The sequence below is a fragment of the Vipera ursinii genome (genome assembly GCF_947247035.1).
Source record: "Vipera ursinii genome assembly, chromosome: Z".
Lineage (NCBI taxonomy): Eukaryota > Metazoa > Chordata > Lepidosauria > Squamata > Viperidae > Vipera > Vipera ursinii.
The window spans coordinates 2,865,448-2,880,824 of NC_139517.1; the positions used below are offsets into that span (position 1 = coordinate 2,865,448).

Below are 15,377 nucleotides of genomic sequence, written 5' to 3' on the forward strand. Positions count from 1 at the left end.
AGCCCTGTGGAACCAACTCCCCCCTGAGCTCCGGATCTCCGGTCCTTTTGCCGCGGCCTCAAAACACTCCTTTTCCATCAGGCTGACCTGGACTGACAGGGATTTTAATTATGTTTTTAACTTATTATTGGGGCTGCTAGTTTAATTCTTTTTAACTTTTGTATTATTGTATTTTTATTGTTGTTAGCCGCCCTGAGTCCTTTGGGAGATAGGGCGGCATAAATAAATAAATAAACAAACAAACAATTAAAAAAAATCATATAATAATTGTCTGAAATGTTAGGTTCTCCTGCTTGAGCAGGGGACTAGACTAGAAGACCACCAAGGTCCCTTCCAACTCTATTATTCTATTCTATTCTATTCTGTTCTGTTCTATTCTATTCCTTATTTTATTATTCTATTCTATTCTATTCTATTCCTTATTTTATTATTCTATTCTATTCTATTCTGTTCTGTTCTATTCTATTCCTTATTTTATTATTCTATTCTATTCTATTCTATTCCTTATTTTATTATTCTATTCTATTCTATTCTATTCTATTCTATTCTATTCTATTCTATTCTATTCTTTATTATTCTATTCTATTCTATTCTATTCTATTCTATTCTATTCTTTATTATTCTATTCTATTCTATTCTATTCTTTATTATTCTATTCTATTCTATTCTATTCTATTCTATTCTATTCCTTATTTTATTATTCTATTCTATTCTATTCTATTCTATTCTATTCTATTCTATTCTATTCTATTCTATTCTATTCTATTCTTTATTATTCTATTCTATTCTATTCTATTCTATTCTATTCTATTCTATTCTATTCTATTCTATTCTATTCTATTCTGTTCTATTCTATTCCTTATTTTATTATTCTATTCTATTCTATTCTATTCCTTATTTTATTATTCTATTCTATTCTATTCTATTCTATTCTATTCTATTCTATTCTATTCTATTCTATTCTTTATTATTCTATTCTATTCTATTCTATTCTATTCTATTCTTTATTATTCTATTCTATTCTATTCTATTCTTTATTATTCTATTCTATTCTATTCTATTCTATTCTATTCTATTCTATTCCTTATTTTATTATTCTATTCTATTCTATTCTATTCTATTCTATTCTATTCTATTCTATTCTATTCTATTCTATTCTTTATTATTCTATTCTATTCTATTCTATTCTATTCTATTCTATTCTATTCTATTCTATTCTATTCTGTTCTGTTCTATTCTATTCCTTATTTTATTATTCTATTCTATTCTATTCTGTTCTGTTCTATTCTATTCCTTATTTTATTATTCTATTCTATTCTATTCTATTCCTTATTTTATTATTCTATTCTATTCTATTCTGTTCTGTTCTATTCTATTCCTTATTTTATTATTCTATTCTATTCTATTCTATTCCTTATTTTATTATTCTATTCTATTCTATTCTATTCTATTCTATTCTATTCTATTCTTTATTATTCTATTCTATTCTATTCTATTCTATTCTATTCTTTATTATTCTATTCTATTCTATTCTATTCTTTATTATTCTATTCTATTCTATTCTATTCTATTCTATTCTATTCTATTCCTTATTTTATTATTCTATTCTATTCTATTCTATTCTATTCTATTCTATTCTATTCTATTCTATTCCATTCTATTCTATTCTATTCTTTATTATTCTATTCTATTCTATTCTATTCTATTCTATTCTATTCTATTCTATTCTATTCTATTCTGTTCTATTCTATTCCTTATTTTATTATTCTATTCTATTCTATTCTATTCCTTATTTTATTATTCTATTCTATTCTATTCTATTCTATTCTATTCTATTCTATTCTATTCTATTCTATTCTTTATTATTCTATTCTATTCTATTCTATTCTATTCTATTCTTTATTATTCTATTCTATTCTATTCTATTCTTTATTATTCTATTCTATTCTATTCTATTCTATTCTATTCTATTCCTTATTTTATTATTCTATTCTATTCTATTCTATTCTATTCTATTCTATTCTATTCTATTCTATTCTATTCTATTCTATTCTTTATTATTCTATTCTATTCTATTCTATTCTATTCTATTCTATTCTATTCTATTCTATTCTATTCTGTTCTGTTCTATTCTATTCCTTATTTTATTATTCTATTCTATTCTATTCTATTCCTTATTTTATTATTCTATTCTATTCTATTCTATTCTATTCTATTCTATTCTATTCTATTCTATTCTATTCTTTATTATTCTATTCTATTCTATTCTATTCTATTCTATTCTTTATTATTCTATTCTATTCTATTCTATTCTTTATTATTCTATTCTATTCTATTCTATTCTATTCTATTCTATTCCTTATTTTATTATTCTATTCTATTCTATTCTATTCTATTCTATTCTATTCTATTCTATTCTATTCTATTCTTTATTATTCTATTCTATTCTATTCTATTCTATTCTATTCTATTCTATTCTATTCTATTCTATTCTATTCTATTCTATTCTTTATTATTCTATTCTATTCTATTCTATTCTATTCTATTCTTTATTATTCTATTCTATTCTATTCTATTCTTTATTATTCTATTCTATTCTATTCTATTCTATTCTGTTCTTTATTATTCTATTTTATTCTATATTCTATTCTATTATTTATTATTCTATTCATTGTTCTATTCTATTCTATTGTATTCATTATTCTTTATTATTCTATTCTATTCAACTGCAGTGATTCGCTTAACAACTGTGGCAAGAAAGGTCGTAAAATGGGGCAAAACTCACTTAACAAATGTCTCGCTCAGCAACATACATTTTAGGATCATTTGTTTGTGGTAAATTGAGGACTACCTATATATGTAATAATTATTAGATGTCTTATAGGAGAGCGATCTTGCGTATTGAATTGAATTTTTGTTCGAGGCCCTGGCGAATGAAATTTCCTCTTGCAACAGCCTCAGCTGGGATGTTCTGTTTTTCTGCCGGACAATCTAAAGACCCAGACACAGCTGCCCCACCTCAAAATAAAGTGAAATTGTCCAAGGTAGCCGAAAGGGGGTGATTAAGACAAAAAAAAAAAAGATTTTCTTCCCACGGTACAAAATGTTCGTTGGATCTCCAAGAACTGGAGAGAATTGGCAACTTGGCGGACTTTAAAAAGGGTTCTTGGTCACTATAGTTTGACTTAATTTATTGCTTCAGTTTTTTATAGCTGCCCAGCTCACCTCTCCTGACCCTGGGCAGCTTACAGTGAACGCAAAACACAGTACCAAAACTGTGTAAAACCACCCTAGCAAAGAATACCACGCTCAAGGCAATCAAATGCCATAGATTTGAGGTGATGGGTTCGAGATTTCCCTTGCAAGCAAAGGCGCCTGGAGGTCACCAGTCCCGGGAAGAGAAGAGACCAGGTGGATGTAATCTCCAAGCGGAATCTGATTGAATCCTGGTTTTTGCTGACAAGGTGTGTTGTTTTTTCTTTCAGAATTGGGTTGCCATTCCCTCCTTCTTAGGGCTGGGATAAGGTGACTGGCCCGAGGTCCCCCCCCCCCAGCTGGCGGATCCTACTCAGAACCTTTAAAAGGTTTTGTTTGGAATGCGGCTCATTTGGGATTCCAGGGACAGTTTTAATGAAGGAAAGCTTTTTGCAAAAAGCTGGTGGCCTCCAACTCACGTAGGAGGAAATTAAGCCACACACAAGTTTTTAAAAGCACATATTTCTATCCTCTCACAAAGCTGGTTCCCCACCCCCACCCCCCAACACCTATCGAACTCAACAGCCCACCCGCTCATCCCGATCAGCTAATCCGAATCTAAAGTTAAACATAATATATTTCAGTTCATCCCCTCCCGGGAAAAAGCCCTTCTAATTTCATATACCTGTTAACCATGACGTTTTGCTGGCATTGGCCTTATCTTTATTTTTATATTTCCTCCTGCTTGCACTTACTTCTAGCTTCTTACAGAACCTACATATTTCAAAGTAATGATCCTGCACACCTCAAAGCCCCTACTTCTAAAAGCCTAAGTTACTCCATTTTTGCCATTATTCGTTAAAACAGATGGGGTTTGTATTTTCATATCGCCCACCTTACAAAGAATGTCGTTACACAATTTCTGATATTATCTCTTTTATTTCTTACAGTTTTCTCCAAATTGCCTATGTGAAAATGAAAAGGAAGACTTTGAGCCACCAATTCTCAACCTTGGCAACTTTACGTTAGGTGGACTTCAACTCCCAGAATGCCCCAGCCAGCACAGCTGGCTGGGGCATTCTGGGAGTTGAAGTCCACCTAACTTAAAAGTTGCCAAGGTTGGAAAAATAGCACTCTGGCCCAATTTAGTGCAATAAACCAGCATTGCAGGTCAGTATGCCTGGGAGGGGGAGATTAGCTTTGGGGAATCCCTGGGAGGGGCTTTGGGCCCACCCCTCTTTCAGCTGAGCCTGCCTGGCAGGGTTGTTGTTATGGGGAGAACTGCAAGGCGCCCTGGGTTTTGGAATGGAAGGCAGACAGAAACCATATAAAATGAAGAAACAAAAAACCAGGAGCCACGTTGGGGATGAATTTAGTCATCCCTAAATCCCATGAGCCTCAGACCCGCCGGACTACAACTCCCATCAGCGCCTAGGAGACCTGCAAGAGGCTGGAAGCCCTGCTGGTGCTATATCCCTCAAACAACCACCAGGGGCCGCTGGCGCTCAAGCGCAGGAGGGAGAGTCCGTCCCACCCCCAAAACCGGAAGTGACGATGCCGGTGGGGAGTAACGCGAGGCGGGTTTCCGTGGCAACAGAGCGGAAGTTTGGCTGCGGGAGGAGCGGAGGTCCGGGATGAGTCCCGAAGGGGAGGCCTGTTCGAAAGTAGCTCGCCCTTCCGTCTGCGGAGAAGCGGGGCGGAGGCGGGAGGGGAGAGGCAGGGCGTAAAGCTGTCAAAAGGGGGGCGTTGAACGGTGAAGGCCCGGCGCCATTTGCTTTAGGGGCGGAGCCTCCGCTGATTGGACGACAAAGTGGCTGGACAACAAAGAAGGCGGGACCGGGCGCTGCAAGGGGCGTGGCCTCAGCTGGGGAGGGACCACAGGGCGCCACAGAGGCGGGGCCTCCGCGCCGTGGAGCGCAAAAAAGGCGTGGCTTCGGCTTGTGCGGCCTTGACAGGAGAGAGAGAGAGGATTGCGGCGGGCGATGTAGGGGCGGGGCCTCCGCTGGGGCGGGGCGGGGGAGAAATCGAGCGCTTAGAAGGCGGAGCCGAAAGCCAGGGCGGTGCGCGGAGGAGGCGGGGCTTTCGGAGAATGGCGCGCGAAGGAGGAGGCGGGACTGAAGGCGGCGGGGAGCGGGCGCGCGCGCGCGCGGGGAAGGCGTGGCTTCGGTGGGGGCGGTCTCCTGCCAGGGCTGGAGCGCCAATAAGGATTGGGTCCGCTGGTACGCGGGGCGTGGCTGCGGAGCCTAGGGGGGGCGGGACTTCGGGGGGCGCGGCCCGCGGGGAAGCTGGACGCCGGCAACGTAGGAGGCGGGGCTTTCGGAGAATGGCGCGCGAAGGAGGAGGTGCGACTGAAGGGGGCGGGGAGCGCGCGCGGGGAAGGCGTGGCTTCGATGGGAGTGGCCTCCTGCCAGGGCTGGAGCGCCAATAAGGATTGGGTCCGCTGGTACGCGGGGCGTGCCTTCGGGGGTGGGCGTGGCCCGAGCCGATAAAAAGCAGCGCCCGGCCGCCCGGGCTCTCACTCCGGCTTCGCTTCGGAAGCCGGGCGGTTCCTCCTATGGGCGATGGCCGGCCGAGCGAGGAAGCCGGCGTCTCCCTTCGGGTGGTGGCCGCGGCCGCCTGGCACGTGGTCCGCCAGCGCCGCTTCTCGGACTTCCCGCGCGTCGTCGCCTTCCTGCAGAGCGTGGCGGAGGCGGCGCCCGAGCTGGTGCCCTTCCAGCACCTGGCCAAGCTTCGCCTGGGGCTGCAGGCCAAGGTAGGCTTGCCGCCGGGGAGGACAGGGACCCCCGAGGGGGCCGGGTGAGCTTCCCGATCAGGACCGAGCCAAAAGCTCCTCGGGGAAGGGGATCATGGGCGCCGGAGGGAGCGATAGGTTCGTGAACCCCCTTTTGCCCCGTTTGGGGTCGACTAAGCAAGGAGGTCAAGCTATGAGCGGGGGTCTTTCTCCATCCGGGCAACTTTGAAGCCTGCTGGACTTCAACTCCCAGAATTCCCCAGCCAGCTGTGCTGGCTGGGGAATTCTGGGAGTTGAAGTCCAGCAGGCTTCAAAGTTGCCCGGATGGAGAAAGACTCCCCCCTCCCCGCTCTAGTTTGAAGGATTGCACTCCCTTCGTTTTTGACTTTAGTGGGGAGCCAGTTTGAGACGCTTATTAATTAATTAATGTTATTATTTTTTTAAAAAAAAATACACCCTCGGGTGGTTTTTAGGAAGAAATCGTCCTGTGCAGACCCTCTTCTCGCTTTCTCTTTTTTGCCCAGATTGTCATGAACATGCTGAAGGAAGATGAGCCCCCAGGGAAAATCTACCATGCGGTGGACACCTACTTTCCAGAGAACGCGACGCCGCTCGGCCACACCGCCGCAGTCAGTCTCCCTTCTCTTTGTAGAAAAGATCCTACCCTGGGATCCTCCACGCTGCCTTTGTGGAAAAGAGTCATCCCGTCTGTCTCTCTCTCTCTCTCTGATTTTTTTTTCCATCCATAGACAGCCCAGGACCTGAAGATGGTACAAAAAGCCCACGAACAGTTCAGAAATCTGATGTTGAAATTGCTGCGTGACTGCGTAGAGAGAGAAATCTATGTGCAGGTAAGGCTGGGAGGACAAGGATTATCTACAGAAGGCTGAACCCCTTTGTCTGTCTTATCTATCTATCCATCCATCCATTCAGCCATCTCTCTGTTCACCCATCCATTTATCCGTCTGTCCATCCATCCATCAACTCATCCATTTATCCATCCATCCAACTACCCATCCTTCCATCTATTCATCCATCCATCCCAGCTATCTAGCTGTCTGTCTAGCTATCTCTAGCTATCATCTAGCTATGATGTCTATCATGTGTCATCTAGCTATCATCTGTCATCTAGCTATCATCTGTCAACTAGCTATTATGTCTATCTATATTTACCGTATATCATCTGTCATCTAGCTATTTATCATCTGTCAACTAGCTACTATGTCTATTATCATCTGTCATCTAGCTGTTATGTCTATCTCTTATCTCATCTAGCTATTATGTCTATATATCTATATCATCTGTCATCTAGCTACTACATCTATCATCTGTCATCTAGCTATTGTCTGTTTGTCTATTCTATCACCTATATCACTTCTCTATTTCTCTGTATCATCTCTCTCCCTCTGTCTCTCCCTTTCTTCTCTTTCTCTTCCTCTCTCTGTCTCTCCTGATCTATCTATGTCTCTTTTTCTCTCTCCCCTCCCCACCCCTGTCCTTTTCCTCCTCTATCTCTCCCTGTCTAATTTTTACTGAGATGATCAACGTAGAAATGAAACGGAAAAGGGTCTTATCATCCTGCCCTTTTCAGCAGAGCATAACCCAGCTAAGAAACTTGCAGCCTCAGCTTTTTTTTTAACTTTTGCCCAGTTAGTCTAGAACCACTTTCAATAGCAACAAATCTTGTCCACCAATCCCAAAAGTCAGAATTTCATTGTTGTTGTTGTTGTTATTATTACTATTATTATTATTATTATTATTATTATTATTATTATTATTATTATTATTATTATTATTATTATTATTTTGGTTCCCTACTGTCTCGAGCCCCAAAACCTACAAGCAGTTTGCAACCAGGGACAAAGCTGGATGTGTTCTTTTCTCAGATGAAAGCAGTGAACTTTTGCCGCTGCCGCCATCAGTTTTCCCGGCCATTCCCCCATTGTGGGGCTTGGTCTCTTTTCCCACTTGGGCACACGAGGCGTTTCTTGCTGCCGGCTGCAGGGCACCCTCGAGTCACACGAGGGAAAACAGGTCACAGCGAAGGCACCGGTTGCCTCTTTGGCCAGACGGGCTGAATTGGGATAACCCAGCTTCAAAGGGGAAATTTTAAGATGACAGAGACTGCTTCGGGGCCTGGACAGGTGTCTGGCTTTAAATTATAAAGCCCGGTGGGTCGGGCATCCCTTTAGGCCTGACACAGACTGAACAGACATTTGTCTGAAATGGTCTAGGGCAGGGGTAAGCAACCTCGGCTTTTTTACGACTCGTGGACTTCAACTCCCAGAATTCCTGAGCCAGCTACGCTGAGGAGAAGTGGAGAGGTTTCCATGCTGAGCCATGCTGGCTTAGGAATTCTGGGAGTTGAAGTCCACGAGTCATAAAAGAGCCCCAAGGTTGCCTACCCCTGGTCTAGGGTCTCCTACCTGAGCAGGGGGTTACACTAGATGACCTCCAAGGACTCTTCCAATCCTCCTCCTCTTTTTCAAGAAGACAATGGACAGCCTCTTGTCTGAAATGGGCAGGGCTTTTTTTCTCATAGAACGCTCAGAACGGAGTTCCGGCACCTTTTTGGGATGGAACCTTGTAGTTGTAGGCAAGGGCGGGTTGTATGATGTGTGTGAATTCCGGCACCTTTTTCTTTTACAAAAATAGCACTGGAAATGGGATAGCTTCTCTTGCTGGAGCAGGGGGTCAGACTAGATAACCTACAAGGTCCCTTCCAACTCTAGTATTCTGTATTCAGTAAAGATGGTCCTGTTTGTTTGTTTGCGGCTTTTAGGAATTTCTGGAAAGGGATTACGGGGAAGCTTTCGTGGAAGCGATGGAGGAACTCTTCTGTGATTACCTCTGCCAGCTGGAACACCTTCTCCCGGAGCCCCAATTCCAGCAGGTACAAAAAAAGGGGGCTGGGGGGAAGAGCCGGAAGATAGGTGATGGGGGGGCGAGGGGAAGGAACGGCGCTTCGGGCAGTGGTGTTGCTGCTTTGTGGCACCTGGGGTTTGCGGCCCTCCCGCATCAAAAGCCACCAGCCTCAACTGAATGAATTGCCGGCCTCAACTTACCCACTGCCGTCGAGCGCCACGTTTACGTTGCTAAGTGAAACATTGGCTCACTTGAGTTTTGCCCCATTTTACGATCTTCCTTCCCTACATTGTGAGGCGAATCCCTAGTTGTTAAGTTAGTAGTCACCGGGAGACTGGGAATTCCAGTGCCTCCTTTGCCATGAAAGGCGGCTGGGTGACTTTGGGCCAATCACCAGGAGACGGTGAGTTCTAGTCCTGCCTTAGGCATGAAAGCCGGCCGGGTGACTTGGGACAAATCACCAGGAGACGGTGAGTTCTAGTCCCGCCTTAGGTGTGAAAGCCGGCCGGGTGACTTTGGGCCAATCGCCAGGAGGCGGTGAGTTCTAGTCCCGCCTTAGGCGTGAAAGCCGGCCGGGTGAGTTTGGCCCAATCACCAGGAGACGGTGATTTCTAGTCTCGCCTTAGGCACGAAAGCCGGCTGGGTGAGTTTAGGCCCGTCCTTGCCTCTCAGCCCAACCCACCTCACAGGGTTGTTGTCCTGCGGAAAGTAGGGAGGGGAAAAGTCTGCTAAAATACGCCAATCCCGCCTCGGAGTTCTTGGTTAAGACAGTAACGGCGAGCTACACACCGAAGTAAAGACCAGCCCCACAGATTTTTTTACGCAACTCTGGGCTCCCCGCACAAGGCGGCACCAGTGGACAGAATATTCCACAGGGCCGCGCCTGTCGGAGTGCTTTAACCGACGGGATCCGCACCACCCCTTCCTTGCCAGAACGGGGGGGCGAGAAAAAATCCCCTCCTTCTCTCCCTTTCCTTCCCAGCTGTTGGAGGCTGCCAGCCACCAAGCCCACCACCAGCTTCCCCAGCCCAGCGCCACCATTTTAAACCAGTACTTCACCGCTATGGGATACCAGCCTGCAGGTAACTCTTTTAACGGGAGCCCCTTTATGGGAGCCCCAGGGTGGGGTGTGTGTGGGGGGGTCTTCTGTGGCCCCTTCACCTCTCCTCCCTCTTCTCTAGGCTTTGCTGAGCCCCCCTCCACCCCTCCCCATCCGTCACGCGCCCCACGCCAGAGCGAGGACGAGGACTCCCCCTCCTCTCCGCCTTTGTCCCCCCAGCCAGGCAGGAGCCGAGGAGAGGATTCCCTTTCCTGCATCTCGGAAGGGTAAGGGTCGGCCTGCGCAGGTGGTCCTCAGCTTACGACCAAACTCCGTCGCTAAGCGAGACAGGTTTTCTCCCCCGTTTCACGACCTTTTTTTTTTTTTTTGCCCTCCCCCTCCACAGTTGTGGAACGAATTTGGTTCTCCCCGTTGATTTTGGCTCGTGGCAAAAAAAGGGGATCACGCCACCCCCCCAGGACACTGCCGCTGTCACAAATACGAGTCATGTTGCCAGGCATCCAGATTTTGATCCCATAACCAGTGGGAGGGGGGGGGCGCTGTGAAAAAGGACCACAAGTCACATATCGTAACTTCAAAACGGTCATTCAAGGAACGGTTTGTAAGTTCAGGATGACCTGTAACCCGGTCGTTAAGTGGATCCAGCTTCCCACCACCACCACCACCATTAAGTTCGCTCGTCAGAAGGCCGCAAAAAGGGGATCACGTGACCATTGTAAATACGAGTCAGTTGCCGAGTGTCCCGAGTTCGATCACGGGGATGCTGTGACGGCTATGTGAGAAACGAGCCCCATTTTCCGGTGCCGTTGTAGCTTTGAACGGTCAGTAAAGTGACGGTCGTAAGTCGAGGACTTCCCTTTATTATATGTCTCTTTCCCAGGCGTACCGCTTTTAAAATAGCTCACCCTTTCCCCTTTTTGTCACCTTCAGGGAATTCTACAGACAGTTCTCGGTCAACTCGGAAATGGGTAGGTTTCGAGATCTCTCCCTCAACAACCCTGCAGAGTTACACAAATGTACAATGAGGCGGTTGATGTTCCAATCTCCAAACCCGGCGCAAGAATCCAAGCGGATCTAACTCCTGACTCTGCAGGGCTTTTTCCTCATTCACGACGTGCAAAAAAAAAAAAAGCTTGGTTTGGGCAGAGGGGGAAAAAAAAAGCAGGGCTGGGGGAGGCAGGCTGGGATGGGGAGCGATGGGTCAGGGAGCGAGAGAATCGATACGCTCGTGATTTGGGGGTTGCGGCCGTCTTCCGTTTTTGAAAATCTATTTCCTGCTCGAGTCTCGTCTCTCCCCCATTTGGGGCCCATTATCCCCTGCTTCCAAAATAAGGAGAAATCAGAGCATCTTCGGTGAAAGGATGACGGCTCGGATCAGAGCTGTGCAACTTACGTTTTGTGCGGTCTGTGTGTGTGTGTGTGTGTGTGTGAAAAGAGGCTGGGATTGTGAGAAACTGCCACGGATAGGGACGCTTTGTGTCTAATGGAAAACTCCCCGGAAAAAGATCTTGGCCAGCTGGCATTTCCGGAAAAAGGGAACTCCTGGGACGTGCTTTTTGCCGAGAGTGTAATACTTTACTGAAAGTTTATATTAGCAAAGAAGAAGCAAAACCACCTCCGGTTTTCCCACTCGAAAGCTTGCTTTATGAAACAATAAATTCCCTCACCCCCACCACACTGGGTGTTCACCATGTCCAATAGTAATATTTCTTCTTGTTATGGGGACTGTCCACTTCTCCATCAAGCGCCTGCGTTCGTGGCCTTGGCGTTCCTGCGGGCTCTCAAAAGACACTTCTGCTGGCTGGGGAATTCTGGGAGTTGAAGTCCACGCATCTTCCAAGTTGATTTAGACCAGGGGTCTTCAAACCTGGCCCTTTTAGGACTTGTGGACTTCCAGAATTCCTCAGCCAGGCACGCTGTCTAAGGAATTCTGGGAGTTGAAGTCCACAAGTCCTAAAAGGGCCAAGTTTGAAGACCTCTGATTTAGACTCTAACCCTGGGTAAAGGCTTGGCCTCGGGGGTGTTCTGTTTAGGAAATAAATCTCTTGTTGTTTTTCCCCCTTGGATGCAGCTGAAGATCTGGTACCGGATTCGGAAAGCGAAAGAAGCACCTCCTCTTTCCAGGTGAGGAAGAAGCGGAGCGATGGTTGGGTAGTGGGCGGGATTGAGACCAAGAGGAGGAATGGAGGGGCAAAAACGCTCTTGGCTCACCTGCTGAAAGCCTGGACTGCTTGGCATTAAAGCCAAGATAACCCCTTAAAATGTGGGGTCCTTGGTGCTCTCTGAGCTTGGTTGTTTTCTGGCGGACGTTTCATGACCCAACTAGGCAACATCATCAGTGCTAGGAGGAGGAGGGGAGGGGGTTGCTCTCTGCTTACATACTATTGGCTTGGCCTGCCAATGTTTGTGGGAATGTTCTTGAGGCCTCCTTAAGCCCCTAGGCCCCTGCCTCCTCCTACCTCTTCTCTCCCTTTGGGTTAGCAATTGCACTTAGACTTATATACCGCTCTCTAAGCCGTTTAAAGAGTCGACATATTGCCCCCTCCCCCAAAAAACACCAATCTGGGTCCTCATTTTAATGACCTCGGAAGGCTGAGTTCAACCGCGCCAGACCTTTGGAACCGTCTACCGGTTGAGTTCTGGATGGCTCCCGACCTTTGCTCCTTCCAGACGGGACCTAAAAACACATTTATTTGAACAAGCCGGCCTGGTCTGATGGGTTTAGGGGTATTTTATAGTTTTGTATTAATTTATTGAATAGGGCTATAGTATTTAATATTTTTAAATTTTGTACATTGTATTTTATTGCATTGCCCTGTACACCGCCCTGAGTCCTTCGGGAGAAGGGCGGTATATAAATTAAATAAATAAATAAACCTTGAGCCGGTCAGGATCGAACTCCTGGCAGTCGGCAGAGTTAGCAGGCAAAACTGAATTCTAACCGCTGGGAAGGGAAGGGGAGGAAGGAAGGAAAATGAAAGGAGAAGGAAGGGGAGGGAGGAAGGAAAGAAGGAAACGAAAAGGAAGGAAAAACAGGCAGGAAGGGAAGGAAGGAGATGGAATGAGAAAGGAAGAAGGAAACGAGAAAGAAGGAAAAGCAAGCAGGAAGGAAATGAAGGAAGGAGATGGAATGAGAAGGAGGAAAGCAAGAAGGAAACGAGGAAGGAAAAACGCAGGAAGGAAAGGAGATGGAATGAGAAAGAGGAAGGAAGGAAAGAAAGAAGGAAACGAGAAAGAAGGAAAAACAGGCCAGAAGGAAACGAAGGAGAAAGAAAAGAGATGGAAGGAAAAGGAGGAAGGAAGGAAAAACAGGCAGGAAGGAAACGAAAAGAGGAAGGAAGGAAAGGAGAAAAATCACAAACTTATACTCTGCTTCACAGCCCCCCTCTAAGCAGTTTGCAGTCAGTGTCTTCCCCCCCCCCAAACAATCTGGGTTCTCAGGATGGGAAGGTTGAGTCCACCCCAAGCCAGTCAGGGTCGAACTGCCGGCACTGGGGCAGTGAGTTAGCCTGCAACCCTGCACTTTAACCACTGCGCCACACTGCCCCACCCCGGGGTGAGATGGCGTCTCCTTGAGGCCGGATGCTCAAATGTTCTTCCCTTTTCCCCCCACCCCCCCCTCACCTCACCAGGGCGAGTACCAGGGCACCCATCTCCGCACCCTCATCCCCACTTTTCAGGAGCACCTCAGGGACGGCGGCAGCCCGTGAGTGACACCCGCACACCTTTCAAAATCGCTCAACTTGAGAAAACACGCAATCTCGACCAAAGTTTCCGGCCAAACTGGTCCTCGGCTTCCGCCATGTTTGCCCCGACGTGCGGGGCAGGAATCGACAGGGCCTCCTCCGCTTCCGACCGCCGCTGAGCCCATCGCTTCCGTCGCGAAGCAAGACCCTCCGTGAGCTTGGCCCCGTTTTGCGACCTTCCTCGCTGCGCGAGGGCTAAGCGTATCACGGTCGTTAAAAATCAGCCGCCCAGTCGTTAAGCGAAGCTGGCTTCCCCTGTTTGACCGTCGCTTGTCCAAAGGTCACAAAAAAGGGGATCGCGGGAAGCCGGGACGCTGCAACCATCATAAATTCAAGTGGGTTGCGCAAGCGTCTGAATTTGGATCGCGCGACCGCAGGGATGCTGCACTGGTCGTTAGGTGTGAGAAACTTAAAACTTGCAGCATCCCTGCGGTCGCACGATCCAAATTTGGATGTCAACGCTGCTAACCTCAGATGTTTCTGCATTGACAACTGATGGAAATGTAGCCCTCTTTTTCCCTTTTAGAGTTAGATGATGCTTGGGGGGGAGGATGTGAATGAGAGTCCAACTAGAAATAACAACACTAAACCTAGCGTGAGAATCAAGGTTATTGAGTCCAGAACTGATAAAAGAATTGGCAGGCTGGAGAATTGGAGAGGAACCCCGGGATTCAAGCTAATTGGGGAATGTGATTGATGACTGTAAATTGGAGGAGGGAATTGTGCTTTGATACTATCTGTCCAGGGGAGGGGGAATTCAGGTTTTGGCTCCGATTATGTTAAGTGCCGATATTAAGCAACTCAAATAAAAAGATCCTTTAGGGTAAATGACGCCTCAAACATTCTTTTTAAGTTTCATCTGTCAGAATGATGACATTAGAACGCTTGTGGAACCGACATATATTTACGACGATCGCAGCACGGTTATATCTTTGAACACTCACTAAACGGACTGCCGTTAAGTCGAGGACTACCTGTATTTCAGCTGGAGGCCACTACAGCTGCAGTGTCCCACAGTGGAGAACACTGACTTGAGGGACGGGGACAAAGATTTACCTGCTGTTATTTCCAGGCACTCCTGAAACTCAAAACGATGCTGTCCAATTCAGCACCCGTTAATAACGAAGGGTGCCTGGGAAGACTATTTTGGGGACACGGATAGGCCCTGGTGGTGGCTTGTCCCACCTCGTTTTAACATTCCGGCTTTTTTGATTTATTTATTTCCTTCAAGATTGAATAGTTCTCCGTTGTGATTTGACGTCTCTGGCTGTCCCCTCCAACAGAGACTCGTGAAGCCCAGCATGCGCCAACGATTTTAGGCCTTTATTCAGAAAAGACGATAAAAAGTTTGGACTTGGGTTTCATCTGGACGGCGGAAGAGGAAACGGACGGCGGAGTGCATTTTGTCTCCGGCCGAGGCGGCACGTCGAAGGGCTCACGCGTTTCGTGCATTGGTCTCGGGAACGCGAAGGACAGGACCGTGAGCTGTTTCGAGGCGCCTTTGGGAACTGGAATGTTGGAAAGCACTGGAAAAATAAAAAGTGTTTGCAAATGCCTTTCTCGGCGGGGGTCCCTGGGGGTGGGGGAGGGGAACTCTCTGAGCTGGGTTACTTCCTTGTGGATGTTTCATGACCCAACAAGGGAACATCATCAGGATTAGAAGGGTGAGGGGAGGACTGATGGGTCCTTGGTGGTCTCTGAGCTTGGGGGTTTTCTTGCTGACGTTTCAGGACCCAACTAGGGAACATCATCAGCGCTAGAAGGGAGTGTGGTAGGAGGA

General features: G+C 46.1%; 1 protein-coding gene across 5 annotated transcripts; it reads left to right on the plus strand.

Moving 5' to 3' along the window:
• The first annotated feature begins 5,586 nt into the window (after positions 1-5,586).
• Positions 5,587-15,149, plus strand: TINF2 (TERF1 interacting nuclear factor 2). 5 transcript variants are annotated; one of them, XR_014494212.1, is made up of 10 exons: positions 5,587-5,947; positions 6,451-6,555; positions 6,676-6,777; positions 8,709-8,819; positions 9,774-9,873; positions 9,973-10,117; positions 10,782-10,819; positions 11,923-11,975; positions 13,484-13,749; positions 14,829-15,024. XR_014494212.1 is itself a non-coding variant. In XM_083377744.1 (10 exons), exons 1-10 carry the CDS (start codon positions 5,750-5,752, stop codon positions 14,888-14,890), a joined length of 936 nt encoding a protein of 311 aa, XP_083233870.1. In that variant the 5' UTR covers positions 5,587-5,749; the 3' UTR covers positions 14,891-15,149. The 5 variants fall into 5 exon arrangements, 3 of the variants coding, with proteins under 3 accessions (XP_083233870.1, XP_083233869.1, XP_083233871.1); XR_014494213.1 differs by having other exon boundaries at positions 14,881-15,011; XM_083377744.1 differs by having other exon boundaries at positions 13,484-13,557; positions 14,881-15,149.
• Positions 15,150-15,377: the final 228 nt, after the last annotated feature.